This window comes from Halyomorpha halys, unplaced genomic scaffold (assembly GCF_000696795.3).
Source record: "Halyomorpha halys isolate HHAL.00 unplaced genomic scaffold, Hhal_1.1 Scaffold764.1, whole genome shotgun sequence".
Taxonomy (NCBI): Eukaryota; Metazoa; Arthropoda; class Insecta; order Hemiptera; family Pentatomidae; genus Halyomorpha; species Halyomorpha halys.
The window spans coordinates 171,400-193,520 of NW_027111457.1; the positions used below are offsets into that span (position 1 = coordinate 171,400).

At 29.4% G+C, this 22,121-nt stretch overlaps 2 protein-coding genes across 3 annotated transcripts; both read left to right on the forward strand.

The window, feature by feature from the left end:
- Positions 1–80: 80 nt before the first annotated feature.
- On the forward strand, positions 81–6,863 carry B9d2 (B9 domain-containing protein 2). Of its 2 annotated transcripts, none has more exons than XM_014429062.2 (4): positions 81–268; positions 382–507; positions 3,284–3,418; positions 6,682–6,863. In XM_014429062.2, the coding sequence occupies exons 1-4, from the start codon at positions 181–183 to the stop codon at positions 6,861–6,863; spliced, it is 531 nt and encodes a 176-aa protein (XP_014284548.1). In that variant the 5' UTR covers positions 81–180. The 2 variants fall into 2 exon arrangements, with proteins under 2 accessions (XP_014284548.1, XP_066905592.1); XM_067049491.1 differs by having other exon boundaries at positions 123–264.
- A 41-nt stretch (positions 6,864–6,904) lies between these two features.
- tctn (tectonic) lies at positions 6,905–19,512 on the forward strand. Its single transcript, XM_024358547.2, has 7 exons — positions 6,905–7,228; positions 8,848–9,078; positions 12,559–12,727; positions 13,503–13,708; positions 15,218–15,565; positions 16,876–17,031; positions 19,015–19,512. The coding sequence occupies exons 1-7, from the start codon at positions 6,905–6,907 to the stop codon at positions 19,486–19,488; spliced, it is 1,908 nt and encodes a 635-aa protein (XP_024214315.2). The 3' UTR covers positions 19,489–19,512.
- Positions 19,513–22,121: the final 2,609 nt, after the last annotated feature.

Below are 22,121 nucleotides of genomic sequence, written 5' to 3' on the forward strand. Positions count from 1 at the left end.
ACCCAAAATAATTTGTTATTTATAGTTTTTAATTATCTTTTTTCATTCATCAGGTTAAATTTACTTTTAAATTTTTTATCTAAATAAAATCAATGATCCAACGGTTGGCACGGTTACCTAGGCGCTCGGAAGTAAACAAACAAACGTCATGGTTTGGATATTTAAACTGGTTGTCGTTTGATGGCTGAGTTATACATTTTTGGACAAATTATTGGAGCTAAAAATTTTCGTAAGAAGAGTCTATTTTGTAAATGGGGAATCCACGTTGGTAAATTATGTCATAGTTTCTAATACTGTTTAAAAAAATTATTTATTTTTCACTCATAGACTAATTAAAAATACATTTATTTTTTTCACCATATAACAATTGGATACTATTAGGTTCTGGGTGGCAGTTACTAGAGGGGTTAAAGGAAGGGCAGACACAAGTTGATCATCCTGGATATGATGAAGTAACTTATTGGTCTCATCCAATTGATATACATTTTGCTACTAAGGGTATACCAGGTATTACATTATTTTTCAGATCATGTTATTAGAAATAATTTTATAAGAGAAATTTAATACATAATAGTTTAACCAGAATATAAGTTAAAATGATTCTTGCATTTAAAATTTAAAAACCTTAATTAACATAAGGAATTCTTAGCAATTTCATTATCATATCTTTATGAATGATTATAAAAAAGAAATTGCTGTAATACATGGTAATTATTAAGTTTTTAAACTTTTACCATCACTTCTAAATAATTAATTTATTATAATATAATAATCATATTATGATTACTGAAGTTATGTTGAGACAAAGCAATTTCTAAAATCATTTAGAAGTAAGATACTAAGCTACTTGCTACTTTTATTAACCTATTTGTGAAATATCTAGTAAAAGGAAGTATTACAACTGTGAAAAAAATTGAATTCATGGGTAATAAAATAAAAAAATATTAATTTGATATTGAATATTAAATCAAATATTATAAATTTGTGTTTTAAGATCTCATGAGTTCAAATAATTAAGTCTAAAAATATTAATAACTAATATAGTACATGAGCAAAAAGGGAAAATAGTATTCACCTACTCAGAAATTTGACAAATGAGAGCAAAACATGAAATATGTGGGATGGGACAGAACTGTTTGAGTATACTAATAGAAAAGCTACTAAATTGCATAGGCTAAATTTCAGAATTACATACCAATTAATTTCCTGTACAAGATCTAAACCAGTAATAAAATATTAATTTACATTGGATCCTGAATTATTAGTTGACACCTTGCATTCCATTAGATTTAAAAAAAAAAAATTAGTTAGAAAATACTCAGATGCTGTCAGAGGCCTACAGAAAGATGGTACTAACTTCATAACAAATAAAAATTTATTCTATTTCTCGAGATAATAATCAAAAATATTAATGTTTTGATTATCTAAACCCTTTGAGTTTTAATTAGTTTGGATTAGTAAATCTATTTCATTTTATAAATTAATATAGAATGCAAAACTTCATAAGGGAACACATTAGAAACAATATTATCAAATTAATGGACTAAAAAATCAAAAAAACACTTTTTGGGCAAGATGATGCTATAATGTTACAGAAAATTTGATGTGACAAAATGGTTCATATAGTTAATATTAATGATATCTAACATCCCAATGAATATTTGTATATTCTAATAACACTTCTAATACCTCCAACAACCAATAATGGATGGGTTTATACCAGAAATGCATTGCGAATGTCACTCATAAAAACTAGAACATACCCAAAAGCACTCTTCACAAACTAGCCTAATCAATTATAGACCAAAACAGACCAACTAACCATTATCTAAAGGAATATCGCTTACAGAACAGTAGCACATCTGAATAAAATGAATTAAATTCAAAAACTTTTGTGCATAGTTTAAATGGCTGTTTGAGTTTTTTAATGTAAGCATATTCTTAATTTTTACCCAAAAATTGTTATATAGTAAATTCCAGAACCGGCTTTAGAAATCAATCAACAATATAGGCCCAGAAAGTGTCTTTATAAAAAAGAACCATCATTAACCATGCTATTAATAATTTTTTTTATCAAAAAATGTTTAATTTATTTATTGCATCCTTATCAATTGAAAAAATTGAACTGATTTTGTTGGAAACATGTTTGAAATAGTTGAAGACCGTAGAGGAGGGAGAGGGAGAAAGAAAGTAGGTGATGTCACTTTATTTTTCAAAATGGAGTTATTGGTGGGTAAAATTAGATTAAGAAAAACGTTATATTTATATGAGATCAACTTTGTGAAAAAGCAGTTCTATATCTGTTAAAAATAGGTTGGAAAAATACTTGCAAGGGAAAATAAAAGGCTATGTTCATCAGTAAGAGAAAAAACTGGTGATGTCCACAATTTCATTAACAGTTAAGATTTATACGTTAATGATTATAATAGTAAGATAATTCACAGAAGGGGTTTCCCTTTTGAAACCTTCAGTACAGTTTAAGTTCACATTTTGCATATTTATTATTTTTATTGTGCAAAAACAGTGATTAAAGAGATTTGAATTATGGTTTCATCATCATGAGTGAATCAGAAGAAAAACAAATTTTTATGACTTCTCTTTGAAGTAAAGGAAATTTTGAAATATTTAATATGATAAATTAAAAACAGGAAGATCACTGATAGGCCATGTGTAATAATAACAGGAAGATGGACCTGGTGCAGTCCATCTTCCTTTTATTTTTAATAACTTAAAAAAACAAAACAATAAATTTACTCTAATTTAGGACTTATTTATTCATTATTATTTTTTTTTGCATTAATTAGCACCAATATAATAATTTAAAAACAAAAACTTAATTTTTCAGGACTTTTAAAACTTGGATTTTGTTTTTCTCTCATTTAAATTTTCTTGACACCTGTTTTTCTGACATAGTATTTAATCATAATAATCACAGTATATTACCTTACTCCATATTTCATACATAGTTAAATAAAAGTAATTAGATTATTAAGTGTATTCAAGTTTTCAAAGACCATTCATCCACTCCTTGACTTAAATTTATCAGAATTTTTCTTTAATTTGCTCTTAGTAAACATATTGTATGTTAACAATTATAAAAATAAAATGTCTGTTGATAATAATACAGCTTAATGATGTAAAATTTTAAAAATTGTATTTATTCATTCAATAATTACTAATATCAAAACCAGGAGAAATGAGATAACTTTCTCAATATTTATATTTAACAATATATGAAGATTTAACATCATTGTAATTTTATAATACATTAATACCTGAACAGGATGGCCTAAAATTCATTTACAAATTTTCCATTATGATGAATTTGGACGAAGTGAAGTTTGTGGTTACGGTTATATTTTTGTGCCTACATCTCCAGGAACACATTTAATTGTCTGTCCTACATGGAAACCTCATGGTAAGTATTCTGTAATATTTTTCCCTTTTCCTAAACTTATGTGCTCTTAGTTAAATAATTGAAATTTTTATAAATATAACTTTTTAATGGAAGATCGATGGTAGACAGTGTGTAATAATTGAAAAGAAATATGGTTTGGGTGCAGTAAAAGAAAAACTCAAATATTGATTAAACTATTTATATTTAGCCAACGTTTCACCTCTGCTACTGGGCTTCATCAGGGATAAAAAAAAGAGTAAACATGAATGAGAAAAGTAAATTAAATATTAAAGATGTATAATGAAACGTAAAAACTAAATAAGAATAATAAAAGTTTATAGACAATTAATGGAAACAGAAATAATAACAGATAAAAAGAAGAAATATAAATTAAAGTATAAACTAAGAGTTGAAAAAAAAAAAAGCCATTAGAATAAAATCGCTTCTGAAATGCAGAACTTAGAGAAAAGAAGATTTATAGGAATTTTATAAGGTATTAAGAAATGTTGGTTTCTCAGGGAGCTGCAGTCTTTATTGACTTTATTACTGATGGAATTCTCTGTTGAATTTATATGAATGGCTTCTGAGATGAGGTATTTTTTATGGTTGGGGACAGTAGCGAGAATTGAAGTATTATCAAAGTTAAAAGAATGATTGAGTTATAAAATGTGTTCAGACAATTTAGAGGCAAAAGGGTTACAGGAATTGATAGAAGTTTTGTACTGGGAAATACGGTTTTAAGTTGATTCTTAGTTTCGCCGATATAGAAGGATTTATAACATGGGATAAAACAAGGAATCCGGTAAACTACATTGGAATGGTGAAAAAAATAAATAGGGTCCTTTAAATTGGAGAAAAGATAGGCAATTTTGCTGTGTGACTTCAAACCAAGACATAGAGTGGATCGTAAGAAGTTTTGTATATTGTCAGAAAGAAGGGGGATATACGGAAGGGACCTGTACTGAAAAAGAGGTGGAATAGGTTGAGAACAGGAAGAGCTTAAGTTACATGGTTAACATAAAAATCAAGGAGTTTGTTTATCACTTTATATGGGAAATTGTTAAATAGGATCTGCTTAATACGTTGTGTGTTGGTCTGGTGATATTGAGGGTCAGAAAGGGAAACGGAGTGATGAATAAGGTTCTTAGCAACATTGATTATTTGGTGATTAGGGTTGTCGAGAAGTCCGCCAGAATAGGTGGGGTGGTATTGTTATATTAGAACAATATTAGAAATATCAGGAGAAAAGCAGTACCCCATGGCAAGCCCGCTAATCTGGTAGTAACGTTTATCATGAAAGGTTAGGTAACCAGAATTATAACAAAGTTCTAAAGCTGAAAGAAATGAGGTGAGGTCAAATGTGGTATGAGGTTGAATAATAGTCCAGATCTTCTCAACGATATGAAGGGCTTTGTCAATGGGATGTTAATAAAGAGGCTTTTGGCATCAAAAGAGGTTAAGATAAATTCTTAGCCATAATAATCCTTATGATAACAGTAATTCCTTTCACCTTTAGAACCATTACAATCCTACAACATACCTGACAACTTTATCTTAACCTCTTTTGATACCGAAAGTCTCTTAAGATAAGGTTGTCAGGAGTGTTAAAGAATTGTAATAGTTCTAAAGGGTTTTTTTTTTTAATATAATTTCTCCCCCTCTCCCCATATGTATATTATCATTTAATGGTTGCCTATTTTTAATATTTTCTTTGATTTTCTATACTGTTTACCCTAAAATTATTTTCAAATGTAATGTACTTTAACTGTCAATTCCCACTCTTCTCTTTACATTCTTTCAAATTTGGCTCTGACTTCTAGTCTGTATGGTACATTGATTTTCTTCTTATCGCTTTTTTTTTTTCCATCTCTTAGTTTGTACTTTAATTTATATATATATTTTTTTATCTGTTATTATTTCCGTTTCCATTAATTGTCTACAAACTTTTATTATTCTTATTTAGTTTTTAAATTTCATTATACATCTTTAATATTCCATTAACTTTTCTCATTCATGTATCTTTTTTAGCCCTGATGAAGCCCTATAACATGGGGTGAAACGTTGGCTAAATATAAATAGTTTAATCGATGTTTGAGTTTTTCTTTTACTGCACCAGGACCATCTTTCTTTTCTATTAAAACTTTTTAAGATTCTTATTAATCTGATCATAATGTGATGAATAATTTCCAGGGCCATCTTAAAAAGTTTTCTTTTTAATGATAGATAAATGAGGTAAATGTACCAACAGTTGACCAGTAGTAGCAGTCTTTACTAAAATAATAATAATGTTACTAACATGGAATCTACTTACGGGGATTATTAGCATCGATAAGGAAAATTATTATTGAATCTATCAATACTGAGATAGGGACTCATTTAGCTATTGGCCTGGCTTCTCCTTTCTCGCTCCTGTGCCTATTTGTACAGCATAGTCGGCAACACCACTCCATTTCTACTGCCTGTGCATCATCAAAGCCACTAAGTTTTCATGCACTGACTTTTGTCCAAGGATCCTGTCAATTCTCCCTTTTCTCAAGAAAAACATATAAAATAGAAAAACACTAGTTCCACTGTTTTATTGAGGGAGGCACTAGTAGGACACACCTCTTCAATCAGGCAGTGGGTCTATCTTCCAGAAAATCCTGGTGATCCAGAATCTGTCATCTTTCAAGAATATAATTTTTCTCAGTTATCCAGGGAGTATCCAGCTCTTCTTTTCTTTACTGGAATATCCAGTTGCATTCTTCCATCAGAAGGTCAACCTAAGGGATATCAGTGGGGAAACGCCCTCCATGACAGAACATTGCAGAATGCTTAAGCAAGTTGCTGAGCACTTCTTCGATCCGCACTAATAGCTATGGTAACAAAACTTTCTCAGTTATACTTTCAGAATATTTTACTTGGAATAGAATATTTTCCTTTATGACCCAAATATCCTTTTTTCCCCCTTTATTATCTGTTTCTTATCTACAGGTTTTTTGGCAACTGTGGATTGTCATGTGCGGGTGATACATATGCCATTTCTGCCATTAAATAACACTTTATTCTCACATTCTCTTCAATATTAACCATACTTTGTGAGATTTGTTTAGTTTTGGAAACTATTTAATTTAGAGTTATTTAAGCATCTGGTGGTCCTTTATCTTGTACTGACTTCTCTATTTTTATTTATTTCTATATTAAACTGTATTGGTATTATTTAAAGTTTTAAAATGGTTTAATTTTATGCAGTGCAATGTATATACGTTAAATGAATTTTATATTATTCCTTTTTTAAATTACAGGTAAATTTTATGATAAATTCACTGAATATTTCATTGGTGGTGGTCCACAACTAAGAAGTCCTGAAGTTATATTTAGTGGTGCTGATAGATTTCGATTGAATACCGAGCCAATGGGATCTGTAATTTTGGAGCTTAATGTTATTCAGAAAAATTTTCAGAAATATGGTGTAGAAACTTACTAAATTATATTATAATTATTTAGTGTTTTGAGTATTTTACTGAAATGATTTTTCAAAAATACATTACGTATTTTTTTATTTGTGAGGTTTTCATTATTGCAAATGAAACAGAATTAAAAACTGAAGAAATTGGAACTTCTGAATTATCTATATGTGAAAATTCTACCTCTGATTGTTATTCGGAACAGATCACCGATCAAGTTACATTATTTTTTTCGGATAGTCTCAGTGAATTCTCAACAGAATCTACTCAAGTAACTGAGCCTACTGCTAATATATCAACTAGTACAACATCATTTACACCCCTTGCTGCTAATAAAGGAGAGGACCATGATTCAACTGAAAAGCCTTGTTCTTGTGATATCACAGTAAGTTATTTAATATTAGAAAAAGTAAAAAAAAAAAGAAGTATTTTAGTTATTTAATATTACAAATCCATTGAATATAAACTCTATGATAGGCAATTTTTCCAACCGACTTCATTTGCTACAGATAATGGGTAATAAACACTTTTCTCATTTCCTCTCATTTTCTAATCATTTGAGCTTTCCCTCCCGTCCTATAAATATTTGTTTATTTTAACTCCAATTTATGCTATTAAATAGTATATATATAGATACATGTACATACATATATATATATCCTGATCCTGAGAAATTACCTGACACGTAGAATAAAAACGAATAAATACTTCCCACATGGCCTCAAAAGAAGACCTTTATAATGCATTTGATATTCAAACTCCAGGCAAGTTGATCATCTGAGAAACCTCTTCTTAGATAATTACACTTAAGTTAGTATTGTTTAATAATAATTTATTTATTTGTTTATGGGGCAATCCCCATACAAATAGAGTTGGTCTACTTAGTAAATAATTTAACAATCATTGTAATATTAATTAAATAATGATAACAACAATCTACAAACTATTACATTATTATGTAAGTCAATAACAAAACAGTATTCTTATTATATTATGTAAGCTAATAACAAAACAGTATACCTAAATGGTGAAGTAAAAATCATTTACATAAGATAATAATTTATAAATTAAATAATAATAATAGTCTATAAAATTATTACATAAGCTAATAACAGATGGTATACCCAAACTGGGATTTCAACATTAGAGTGAAAAAACAAAATCTAAGACAAAAATGACATTAGTTACTCAATAGTACTACTTATACTTAAAGTAATATTTAAATTGAAACTTTCAACTATTTTAAATATTCTTGTTGTCCATCACTATTATTACTATCACTGAAACTTTTGTTTGACTACCAGTGTATATTGTGATTAATCCATATTTCAGTCCTTGAACTTGGGTTTTTCATGGATCCTTCTGTATTCCATTTTAAGTCTTTGCTATGTCCATGTGATATTTTCCTACATTTATTTAAAATAAAATATGTATTAAGGGAAAACCATCTTCTTAATACACAAAGAATAAACAACTTTCTAGAAAACAATCAAGAATAAAATTAAATTAAAAAAAAAAGCTCTGAATATTAGTATATGTTGATTGTTCATTTATAATTAAATTAATGTTTCCAGGTAGGAGTATGTAATATAAATTGCTGCTGTGACATGGACTGTAGCAAGTGGGAGAGGGATGCTTTTTCAGAATGCATCATGGCAAAGGCAATCCCTACTAGGTTTTTATTATATGGTGGTGTATTAATTGTTGATAATCTTATAGAGGAAAATTAAATGTTAATGATTTTAAATTTTAAATAAATAGGCTTTTAACTTATAATAAAGAAAATGACCTGGGCAGAATAGCCTGCAAAAGAAACTTTAAATTAATGTGAGGAACAGATTGTATTGAAGATGTCCTTGAAGATGTCTAGAATGGCCGAAACGTTGGACTGGAAAAATAAAGTGTTGAGACAGAATTGGATACGAATTTTTGATTTATTTAATAAATAATTACCTTGTCTCAAGAATTTGAAACAATATAATTAAATTAAATTAATGTTTCCAGGTAGGAGTATGTAATATAAATTGCTGCTGTGATATGGACTGTAGCAAGTGGGAGAGGGATGCTTTTTCAGAATGCATCATGGCAAAGGCAATCCCTACTGTTGGTCACTGTATTTCTACGAGCATTATCTATAAAAACAACACACCTTACAGGATAGTCAAATCAGAAGATGGCTTCTTTTGTATCTCCAAAGACAATTTTCCTGAAAGAAACTGGTTTTTAGAACAAGGAGTAAGTTTTATTTGTATATTTATTTATCCAACTTGAGAAAAGTAGAAGAAATGTAATATCAATAGCATACCTAAATAATTACAGTAGTGTCTTTATTAACCAAGCTTCAAGTGACCGAGCTTCTGGGCTATTGGAGTATAAATTAATGAAAAAATTAAAGTAAGAATTCATTGGAAATCGTAAATATATATCACAATCTTACTTTCAGTGGTAATATTCCTAATTTAATCAGAACATTACAATACAGTTCTTCTGATCTGTCACAAGGTTTACCTCAGGGATCCTTGTTTTCACCAACCCTTTTCTCCACCTACATTCTCCATAGATCTCCATGATTTCATTAATTACTCACAATACCACTCATATGCTGATGATCTCCAAATTTACCTTATCAAGTCATCAAATCATTCCATCCCACCGAGATTCTTGAGGCCATCAAATAGATAAAAGAAGATATAGATAACACTATTACATGAGTATTGAACAAGATGCTGAGATTGAATGCTAAAAAAAATAAGGTTAAGCCTGTAGATTTGGTAGCCATGGAAGTATTTGTGTGTTTTTGTTAAGTTGTGTGTCTGACATTGTGACTATAGAGGGCCTATGAGAGGCCATTAGAATTTTTAGCTCAATCTTGCATTTCTTGAGTCCTGTGATGTTATAATTAAGGATATAATATCTAACTATTGTAATAACAAGGTATTCTGAAGCACATAGTTAAACATGATCATTAATCACGTGAACATGGACTTCATGTCCTAAAGTGTTGACATGAGACTAGTAGCCCATGCTGGCTCTGAGGAAGGCGGTTGGACTTGAGGGGGGAGGTGGTCCATGATATTCAGTCCTGTGAAAAAATATAAACTCTAACTTATAAAATTAAATTATTAATAACATTTAAAAGTAAATTCATAGCACAATAAAGTTTTTAGACTTCTTTTTATGCTATTAGATTGGCAAGAAGCTTTCACTTTAAATGGCCTTTGATCTGTTTGATAATTTATGAACATCAGATTTTGTAAACAAATCTGGTTAATGCTGTGAATAAGTATAAATTAAATGTTTTTTTTTTCTATTGTCAGGTTTATTAATGGATTAATACCACCTCAGTTTTCTTCGTACTGTTGAAGAGAGATTATATTGTTCTTTTTTCATACTGTATCACTTTGTGTAAATTAGTCTTTTTTTTTAAATAATGCCATGCTGAACTCGACTTACTGAAATTGAGCAGCAAAGGATATTGGACCTAAGAAGAGGTGGGATGATCCAGAGGCAAATTGCTTGTGAAATAAACCACTCCTAGGGTATAGTAAAAAACTTGTTAAATTATGGCCCAGACAATCATAAAATAAAAGAATTGGAAGACTTCCAAATTTTTCCAATCTTGTGAAACTTGCGGTTTTGAGAGAAGTCACGAAAACAGGATAACCCTCTGCACAGATTGTGAGGCAATTCAATGAAGCATGTTATGCTACCTTGGTGAGGAAGTGGATAGCTGAATCCAATTTTTTAAAAATATTGTTAGGTTATGAGAACAGCTCAGCTCAAATCATTTGCAGCGACGACTGCAGTTTGCTGAAAGACATATTCAAGATAGTAAAAATTGGTCAAGTATTATTTTCAGTGAGAAAAAATAATTTAACATTGATGGTACACACATTTTTAATTACTACTGGCATGACCTTATAAAAGAAAAAAAAAATTGTCACAAAGGTCACATTGGGGTGGCAGAGTAATGGTATGAACTGCTTCTATTGAATAGGAAAAGTCTCGAATTGCATTCATTTCCGGCAAAATGAATGCTGTTAGTTATCAAAATGTTGTAGAAGAATTCCTTTTGCCATTTATTACAATGTTGGAAAAAGGAGAAATCATTTTAGAGCAGGATAACTCGTTAATTCACATAGCACGCTCTACAAAACAATGATTTCGGGATCAATGTTTTGGATAGGCCAGCTCTTAGTCCGGATCTCAATCCGATTGAAAATTTTTGAGAAATCATGGCTAAAGAATTCTACAACCTTCAGAAGCTTTTCTGAATGAATTTTCTCATTGAAGAGACTGAAAATTTTTGTGTTTATACTTTTTTACTGATTTGTTTTGTTATTTTGTCCAAATTGTAATTAATCCTAGCAATATGATAAAATTGTTCACTAAAATTACCACTAATCATTTACAGAATACATTAAATAATATCTTTTGTTACTCAGAGTCAAAAATAAATGACTTAAACTAATTGAAATAGTTTTTTTCCTTGAATTTATATTTTTTAAAGGATTGTATTCTACCCGGATAGGATGAGGGATCAGATTAGGGGGTGGGCTCATGGGACCTTGTCCCTTGGGTTGGGTTATTAGCAGGTTGTAAGTGGCCTGTTGGAGTAATCTGTCGATATACTCATTATACTTTTGGCACTGGGAATAAAGCCCACATGAGTTTGTGCGCAGTGCATGTACTTAAGAGGGTTGTTTCTGGGGCATACCCCAATTTTGAGGTTTTAGCCACAGTGGACATAGAGTGATTTGTGTTCTCAGAAAATTTCGGTGTGTCAAAATTCCTGGTAGTTGTGACACTGCTTGGGGCCACCAATATTTCTCAATTTCTCTTCTGAGTTGTACATATAGTCGATTGCACCGACTATTTTAAAATGTTCAAGACTAGTGATGTGTTCTGTTGTTGCTATTAAACACTTCGACTTTGAGTCACTTCAATTCTATCTCGCTCCTTGTGAGGAGGTCCTATGTGAGATTGGCTCAACTAAGATACTTTAATTTGATCTAGCCCTGTTTGCAGATCCCAACTTAAATTCTATTGAAGTTATGTAGGAGGGACTTTGAGTCTCTCTCACTTTGATTTCATCTCGCCTCATGTGGGAAGAGCCTTAATCTGGACTCAATTATTCTATTTACATTAGAAAATTTGAGTATTAAGGATCTGAAAGAATAAAGAAGTTGGAGAAGGGCCTCTACTAATGGGTTTGGAATTACAATTAATGAAAAATTAGCTAGTCACCAGAAGTATTTCTGATAGTGCTACTATGGAGTTTTTTTTAGTATTTTTCCTTCAATGAGTGGTGAGAAGGAACATAAGGTGTAGATTGCTACTGACAGAAATTGTTTTGGTCTCTGGAATTGCAATAGAAAGAAAAAAAGGAAGTACTCAAAAAGCAGGATACAGCTTACTTCACCTACTCAATCAGCTAGTGATATTAAAAAAATGGATATTTTTCTTAATCTATCGCTTCAAGGTTTTCTTCATCTTATCAGGCTCATTTCTTAGATAAGTTTAGTCAGAGTTAGGGAAAAAATGAGGAGTTCACGGATATTAAAAAGTTAGATAGGGAATCTTGAAAACTATTTTTTGATGTGCAGCTTTTCCTTTTCTTTTTTTTCAACTTTCAACTTTTCTCCTCAAACAAAGATTGGCTATCACTGGCTTATGTTCTCTGATAAAAAATTTCTTTCTTTCTTTTTATTTTAGATAATTAAATCTGAAGGAGCATTTGAAAAAGTTTGGCAAAGAAACAGGCATTACTCTTGGAGAATTTTTCATCCTCCCCCTTTTATTAAGTTTGGAAAAATGGATGTATATAAGTATGGTGATCCGCTTTGGATCTTTATAAATTCTACTAATACCGTAAATCAAATGGGTGAGTTTAACATAATTTTAAGATTATAACTGGTTTAATTATTACATATGTATTATGTATTTTTATTCATATGCATTTAATTTTTATCTGGTTTTCTTCCAACTGTTAGTGACTTCCAGTTTGGAGTTGTTTATGTTACTTTCTTAAAAAAAATTTTCATCAATGTCCATCTGTTTATGTTAAACATTAGACTGTGCTTTTTACAGAAACAAACCTATCTTCTTTTTTTTCTAGTGTATGGTTTTCACAATATTAATATATATGGGAGCGCAGTGGCACTGTGGTAAGGCACGATGCTACTAAGTCCAAGGAGTGGGTTTGAATTCGGCTGGACAGAAAATTGTTTTCTGTTATACTGTAGCCATGAGTCACCCCTGTGGGTTCTGGAGCCCTCTTGGGGTCCACCCAGCCTCTTATATTGGGTACCCTTAATTGGGTAAAAATCTGGCGGTCGAGTGTAATTCTGATAAAATCACCTCTTGCACCACCATTGGTTTATTAACAGTACTTCCTTACAAAGTACTGCACCCTTAACCTGAGTTGTAGCGGTACAGATTTTAATTTAATTTTTTTTTAAATATTAATATGTATAATATAAATTCCTAATGAACTTCCACAAGGTTTATACACTTAGACTTAATGTTTTTACATCTTCATTTTGTATTTTTCATTTGTATAATGTATTTTTTCAACACATTTTGATCCACAATATCAAATTGATCAAGTATTTTATATTTTTATGATTCAATGATATTTATATTATTCAATTTTGTAGTCTATCCTGCTCCATTGGCATCCTCTGTGTGTGGCCAGAACAAAGTAATTCGTTATTTACAAAATTTTGAGAGTCAATGTTTAGAAAATATTCCCATGTCGGAGGCGCAGTGTTTAAGTTACGGTCTTTATCATTCTGGAAAATATTACCTAGGTCAAGTTTTAATCGCTTCTCCATCTCTAATAAATAGCACATATAATTTTAATGTAAGTACATTTTTACTTTCCTAATTTAAATATGAATAAAAAATAATTTAATTTTTAAAAAAACCTGATTATGAAAATAACTCCATTTTAAAACCTTATTCATCCAAAAGAATTAGATGTACTTGTATATCTACTTAAAGGCATTGGTGGATTTAAGTGTAGTTGACATCTACGACTATTAAAATTGGCGTAATATGCTGGTGATTTATACAGTTTACATCTCTTTACAAGTACACTCCGTCCAGTTCATCTGCATCTGTGCATGTTAAAAAATGGAATGTTTCTTGCATTTTGTGTATATAAAAATACAAATAAGTTAATATGTTATCAGAAGGGTCTTAACTTTCATTCGGGTGTCAAGGATACCAGACTAGTGCACCATGTTTTTATATTTATAGACATCAACTTCATCAACACTATAGTACAACAAGTAGGTGTACATATACATTCTGTCGCTTAAAGAAACAGAGTTATTAGTTGCAGTTGTTTCTGTTGTCTGTATGTTTTTCTAATTAAATTATTTTTTTACCTATTACATATAATCATGAACTAACACATAATTGTGATAAACATCAAAAAGGTAAGAATACTATTTATAAAATATATTATCATCATTCAGCAGTTTGAGCTTAAATTATATTAAAGCATTCGTGTGATCTCACTGCTCGTTTAGTAAAATTAGATTGATTTTGGGACATAATTACATAAGTTTTGAAACTGGTTTATTGATGAGAAGGGTCGACTAATAACATACCAAAATATGATAAATAGGGAATGAATGGGTGGAGATGAGCTAATAGAAAACACCTTATTTAATTTTTTTTTTATTATATCATAATGTGTTGGTTCTATGGAAAAAAAATATTCATAGCAAAAATAAAGAGACAAATCAATTTTCTTAAAAAAAAAAAAATCATTTTTTCTATATTGTCCCTAAGAGATGATTTGGTATTGTAAGGCATGATATTAAAATGATCACATATTTGTTGTGAAAGCTATGTACAGAGCTCCCAGCAAGAGTAATTTACAAATCAAACTTAGTGAATTCTACCAATTTTCATATAGGTGGGGTTTATTGCCTGCGTACTATTTAAATAAAAGTTTGAGAAGTGCATTTCTAGACAACGAAATGAAAAATGATTCTTATGCTGAGATAGTCACCTAAGAAGAAAAACATTGGGCATGAATGATTGGTCATGGTTGCTAATTATGAAGTAGTTTTTGTTTAAATAATTAGATTGTTTATGTATAGATTTTACATTTGATTTAATAAATCCTAAGAGTTGATAATCCAATCCATAATAAATCCAAGGTAAAACTAGAATTTGTAAGTATCACCTCATGTTTAAACTTCTAATTAGCTTCCTGTGATGGATAGCAATATAATATATATTTTTAGAAGTTAATGATTGTACTTAGTTATGGTTAGTTAGTTTTTATTCAAAACATTTGGTTTCTATAGCATTTAATCCAATGATTATTTTCAGCTAATTTTTTATAATATTCTAGGAGGTCCCAGATGAAGCTCTCATCACTATAAAATACATGTTGTGTGAAGATAATGTATGTAATGAAGTTGACTCACTCCCTACTCCGGAATTCGATTCATTGACTTATGTTTGTAAAAATTTGATAACAAGTGTGGATTTAGAAATCAAGCATAATGGCAGCCAGGGTATAATTCAAGCACGGTACCGTGTTGGTTTAAGTTCTACAGATCCTCATGAACTGCTATTTCAACGAAAATTTAATGTAGAGTTTCTCCCTGCTCATCAGTCCAATACATCTGTAATTTTTAAGAGATCTGGCACTCCAGGTTACAGAATCGGGCTTCCTGTTATCACAGGATCCTTACAGGTTCGTTGATCAAATCACTTGTATTTGTGTTTTAATATTCTGTTCTACTCTTTCTGAATTTTCTTTGTAACTTATAAAAAAAAAAATTGGATTAGCTAGATAATTATAGATCATTGAGAACAATTTGTTTCAGCTTTTATTATTTATATATAATTATATTTTATAATTGTTTGTATTATATTTTCTTTTTGTTTTTTATGACATTACAGACTACTTTCAATGAATGATTCAAAAATAAGGAATCAATCGCTTGCATTTGTTATTCTTGAATAACTAATTATGTTAGTTTATATGTAGTATCATTTCCACTTCTTAATTATGATATAAATATACAGAACCCTTGTTTTTTATACCAAGTTAAGTAACACTCGGTGGTTTATTAATATATTTTAGGAGTAAAAGTTGGTTACTGTGACTAAGTAAAATACTAAAAATTATCTATTCAGATCAATAGGCCATGCTTTCTTTTGGTTGAATCCTTTTTTAAGACTGGTAATCATGTAATACACTGATGAACACTTCTGGTATCAGTTTTTTATACAAATAAAGAGTTGCCCAGCTTTACCAAATTCCCTTTAAAAATTAAAGGTTACTCTGATTTATAATATACCTCAGGAATTTATTCTATTACATATGTTTTAAATCATGCATGAAATGTAATCGAAAGAGAAGAAAACATCCCTAATAAATCCAAACTTTATGCTATTTATTTTGCAATCTTGGTTTTAATTATATTCCTAATTTCTTTCATTTGAATTCAATAATTTATTGAAGTCTTACTTTTAAATTTTTTAAATAATTTATCAATTCTCTGTCCTTTAATAATTAGTTGATTTAAATTTCAAACAAATGATCTTTATCAGTCACTCTTTAGTGACAGTTTTTTTTTTTAACTTTATATATACCAAATTAAAATATTAGCAACAACCTTTACATGTAAATAAATGTACAAGGCCTATTAAGAAAGTAAGAGTTCTCAATTTTTTGTATTTTATAAAAAAAAATTTCTTTATAAAAATTACAAGATGTTATGGGTATTTTTCCATGTTATCGCCTTCTATGCAGGTTGTAAACCGTAGAACAAGATTTATGATGCAATCCTTATAGAACTGTCCCCCTATCTCCTTTGACCACTTCAAAACTGTCTATTTGTCTTAGAGGCATAATGAGCCCCCTCCCCATATTTCATTACCGGTCACATCCAACTTTTGAAAAAAAAAATTTATACCGAATGACAGCCCCAATAGTACCCTTACTTTTTGGACATAGCTTGTACATATATTAGATATATATATAATTTTTTTTCAAAGGATGGAAAGGTTGTTAAGAAAAAATATTTAACTATGATAAGTGGTCCGAACTGTTCACAATCAACTAATATAATGTTTGGAGAAAATAGCAGAACTCAGTGCATTTTGCAAATTCCATTGGAGTCAACTAGAAATTGCACACGCCTATCTGAGGAGGTAATGTTTACTAACTATATATTAGTCTTTTAAATATATATTGTAATATGCTCTTTTTGAGTAAATATTATATTTTGATGTATAAAGGGTTTTTTGATTTGTTTTATTTTATGTATCATTTTAATATTCATTTTGTTTTGTTTATCCAAAAAGCAAGCTAACCAAGTTTCATTGTTTATAATAACTTTGTGATTCAAAACGAAACCAAGATGCCAGTACGTTGAATCAAGGCCACGTTGAGCAGATTCAAATATCATAAAAACTATTTTAACTCATCCTCTCATAATTGAAAATACAGTAAATTAAAGGAAAATTAGAAATCAAGAAATAGTGCTACAGAATAATATTCAGAAAGTAAATCATTTGGAAAAATCCCTAACTGTTGTACGACAATCGATGTTTACATGTAACCTCAAGGCAGGTTTTGGTTTTGGAGGATGAGCATTCGTGTCTGGGGCGCCGAAGAGAAATGATGTCTTCAGGATGAGGAGGTCCTCATCAATATCTGTCAAGAGGAAGCCATTTTGGACGCTAAGACAAGAACAATAAGAAAAAAGAAGACACCAAGGATCAACAAAAGAAGATCGTGAACTTGGTTAGTTTGGTTATAACTAAATTTAAATCAAATTGTAACAGAGATATTAATTTAATTAAGTTAATAATAAAAGTGTTTGTATTCTGATTGCCTAGCAACAATACGCCCTGAGATTAAGAGTCTTTTTATATAATAAAATTATATTAACTATTTGATATTAAAGTTCTTAATTAGAACGCAAAGTATCTATTATATTTGAAAAAAGTTTATAAAACGAGCAAAATTCTTTTTATTTTATTTTTAATATTTTATAAAAATTATTACAATATGTCATTATTCCTATTATTTTTAAAAGTAAGAACGTGAGTTTCAGTAAATCTTATCTGTAGCTCTTCATTCATTACTAAGGATTACTGAAGCCTTAGTTTTAAAATTCAATTTTCCTGTGTATACTTTTTCCTATTACGTTTTTAAGTTGGCTCTTATTGAATCATTAAATAGTTTTAAAATTAGTTTTTATATATGTCCCACTTATCTGTTTTTATTATTATGTTTAAAAATTGATTTAAGTTCAAAATATTTTCCAAAACTGATCATATAATATTTATCGAACAAAAGCTTTTTTTCTAGGTTTGCATTAAGAAAGTTTTACTATTAGCGCCATAGTAATTCACAGCTGTTTATAATTTTTTTTAATTGATTCTTAACTTGAAATGGTAAACAAACATCAATGTTTTCACTAAAACCGTCAATGTTTTGTCACCAATTGTTTTAAACTGATGTTTTGGTAGCATTGATGTTTGACTTTCAGTGATCTTAAAGCTCAGTAATATATTTTTAACTTCTAACTTTTGGAATTTCTATTAATTTTGAAATTATAAAAATTGTTTTTCTTATCCTACGATACCTTTACTATGAAAAAGAGTTCATTTAAACATTTACATTTTCCATGCACTATTATAATATTGCATGGGTAAACTCATTATGAGTGGACGTTTATGAAAATTTAACAATAGTAAAGTGTGTTGAATGAATTAATACAATGAGAAAGATTACATGGCATAATAATATATAAAATTGTAGAATGTGAGCCATGAGTAGTGTCTATTACTGCTTTTTCTAAATATCAAACTATCATAGCCAGATTCACCATACCAAAATTAATTAATATAGGTATAATATGGTAAAACATTTTTGGGAATATCTGTAACATGAATAGTACCATAATTTTGAAAATACCAAACTGCTTATGATTGATGAATGGATTCATTAATTTTTTTTTTTAATTCCTCTTATCAGAACTGTTAATAACTAGATATAGTACAAATTAAATATATAAGTTATATATTGAATAAAATAAATAAATGATTTTATAATGAAATAAATTTTTGTTTAGAGTATATGATTAAGATAATATGGTTATTTAATGAAATGACTTTGTTATCTAGATTGCTAAGCTGTTGTCGATGGAAAGAAATGGAAATATGATTGGTGCCAGTGGAGATCCAGATACATGGCTTAAGAGGCCAGTACCTGTCCCTGTAAATCTATGGCATACTGCAACTCAAGAACCCTGCTCCATTTCTACTTCACTCTTAACAGACTTTCTCTATTCTTATAGTGGCTCTCTATGGCAACCAGAAGCTAATATTATTGGTGTGTCATCACGTCTTGGTGGTCAACGCTTCATCGACTGTTCAACATCTTTGTTTTTCTGCAATATCCGTTTGTTAAGTATTGTATCATTTACTGATGTTAGTCAACCAGCAGTTAATAAGTTCGCTACTCCTCCAGTTGTAAAGATTAAATTACCTCAGGACTTTTTTTACCCTTTTTCTTCTTCCTCTTGTTTATCTATGTTTAACCGAATATCATTGATGTATTTTTTTATCTCAGTGTCTTTAGTAATTGCTGCTAATTAATAAACCTAATTTATTCTGTTTCAATTTTAGAATTAATTCTTACAATATTTGTGGCTTGGGAATAGAAAAGGCTGTAAGTGCCAGAAGTACAAAAAATGACGGGATAACGATAAAGAAACCACCACCAATCGACTGGTAACTGCTGGAAGATCCTATCTTAAACTGTTTAGTTCCTTGTTTATAGCTGTCATTTTTTCATAATTTTAGAACAAAAGTAGTTCCAAACTATCTTTTTTTTTTTTCAGTTTTCTCAGAACTAGTTTTTTGGCACTTACAGCTTTTCCCATTTCCATGCCTCATTTCAAGACAATGTATTTTTTAAAGTAATTCATACATTTTTAAAGTCTGAAAAGTAAGTTTCATTGAAGAACTTAATAAATGTTTTTTTTCTTATGTACTTACAAGTGACAAGTAGATTATCTATTTAAAGGGTATTCATTTGAATTAATTCATTGTATAAAAACCAGGTCAGTTACATCAGCTTCATTAATAATGTAGTAGAATTTCATACTTGTATAAAATACAAAATTAATCTTCAATTGTTAGTTCATTCGAAAGTTCTCCAAATTTTTTTTTTTTTATTGTATTATCAAAATGAGTTTAATGCAGGTAAAAATACCTTTCGTCTTAATTTTTCGAGTGTAAAAATATTTTAAAGACCTATGCCATAAGAGAAGTGCAAACAAGATAAAAACATGGTTGTGCTTTACTTTGTTATCAACGTCAACTTTGTTTTAGTCAAGTTTTTGAAGTACCATTTCATTTAGAGAATTCATTCAGAATTAAAAAAAGTTTATTTAGAAAATTGTTATTATCGATCTACAAGATAAGTGTTGTAAGCTATTAAATGAACATAAGTAGAAATATGAAAGCATTACCTTATAAAGATGTTCATTGCTATTAATTATTTAATGGTAACATTAAATTTTTAGGAATACTATACTTTTTAATTGGTTTAAAGATAAGCATACCCCTAATTGGTACTATGTGGTTAGAGAATTGGTTCCTAACAGGGGTTTTATTTTAAAATGGTTCCCTGTAAACACAGTTTTGAACTTCACTATCTCAGGTTTTCTTCAAATTTAGCAAAGACAGAATTTGACACTCCATTTGTATCAAATGATAATGTAGGGGTTCTGTTATTTTCCAATTAGTAGCAAAAGGGTTCTGTTGCCAGAAAAAAGGTAGGGTATTACTGGGTTAGGGCCTCAAGTAAACTTTATACTTATCAGTTAGGTTCAAACTACTTTAAAGAAGCTATAACATTTAAAGAATGAAATTATTCTTGTGTTTCATGAAAACTACTTGGCATTTTGAATTATTTATCACCATTATAGTTCATGTCCCTGTAGAGATTTAGGTTGTCAACCATTACTCACTGAGATTAAATTGAAAATTTTTCATATTGAAGAGTTTATTGAGTATCTTCTTCTATTTTTTTCTTAGTCCTCTAATTTTCATGCATAAATTACTTCTTATTTAGAATTGATTAATTTTAAAATCTGTCGAACTTGGTATTGTAAATAAATAATTGTAAATATTTTGAGTGATAATTATTTGATCTTCAAGTAATAATTTGTTACTTAGTGAGTTAAATGTTACCACATAATTTATTTTCTAATCAATAAAGTAATAATTGTTTTTAAAATAAAAGGTCTTAAAACTGTTAGTTTCTATCACAATTTTAGACAGATGGTATTTATATAATTATTTAAGATTTTTACTAATTATGTATAATGCATTGTTGCCATTTTTTTATTAAAAATATATGTTTATATGAATATATCTATATATACTAGAGAGAAAGATAGATTTAAGTTAAGAGTCACTTTAGACTTACTAATTTTAATGCTAAAAAGTAAAATTTTAAACTCCAGATCAATGTTGTGGAATCAAGTTGTGTTATAACTGCAACTGTATGATTGTTACGATCATGATTGTACTGTCACACTAGCTCTTGTGCAATATTTAATAGTACAAGTAGCATCAGTGAAGCAAATGTCGTTAAAAATTACATGTATACGCCTTCAGAGTGAGCTATTGTACAGTTTCAGTTATTGCATTCATGACATATTTACTTTCATGAAGTACTGTCACACTGGTTCTGGTTGATATTACAAGTAATGTCAGCAGACTAACTGTTGTCTTAATTGACACATTTAACTGTCTTATGTCTTATGCTAGCCTTGACAGTGAAATGTCAAAACATATCAGTCTTACCAAATGTAATGACAGTCGTAGGCAGGGAAACATTGTTCTTATTTGTTTGTCCAAGAACTTAAAATTTTATCAGCCCTGGGCCCGGAAAACAAATCCACCATGGACCCCAAAAACAAATTTTCCCAAGGTTTTAAAGCTATAATCATTTCAGTCCTCAAAAAATAAATTGTCCCAGGCCCCATAAATAAATATGTATGTCATCAGCCTCAAATGTTTCAGGTAGGTTCATGTTCTAAAGTTCAATATCTACAAACAATAACTTATTATCAATAGTAAGTGTCCAAAAATTAAATTTAAAAAGTAGTCTATTATCAGATAGCATTAGTGCTGTAGATATAACGTAAAGCCATTTTACTCAAAATTAATCACTACCTACTGAGGTGAAAATATATATAAGATATAATATTATATAT

Excerpts from the sequence above, each read along its gene's own strand:
- B9d2 (XM_014429062.2), top strand. The coding sequence starts at position 181 with ATGGCTGAGTTATACATTTTTGGACAAATTATTGGAGCTAAAAATTTT. Across the intron at positions 269-381 it reads TAAATGGGGAATCCACGTTG|GTTCTGGGTGGCAGTTACTA; the intron begins GTAAATTATGTC and ends GGATACTATTAG. Across the intron at positions 3,419-6,681 it reads TCCTACATGGAAACCTCATG|GTAAATTTTATGATAAATTC; the intron begins GTAAGTATTCTG and ends TTTAAATTACAG.
- tctn (XM_024358547.2), top strand. The coding sequence starts at position 6,905 with ATGATTTTTCAAAAATACATTACGTATTTTTTTATTTGTGAGGTTTTC. Across the intron at positions 7,229-8,847 it reads CTTGTTCTTGTGATATCACA|GTAGGAGTATGTAATATAAA; the intron begins GTAAGTTATTTA and ends TAATGTTTCCAG. Across the intron at positions 9,079-12,558 it reads ACTGGTTTTTAGAACAAGGA|ATAATTAAATCTGAAGGAGC; the intron begins GTAAGTTTTATT and ends TTTTTATTTTAG.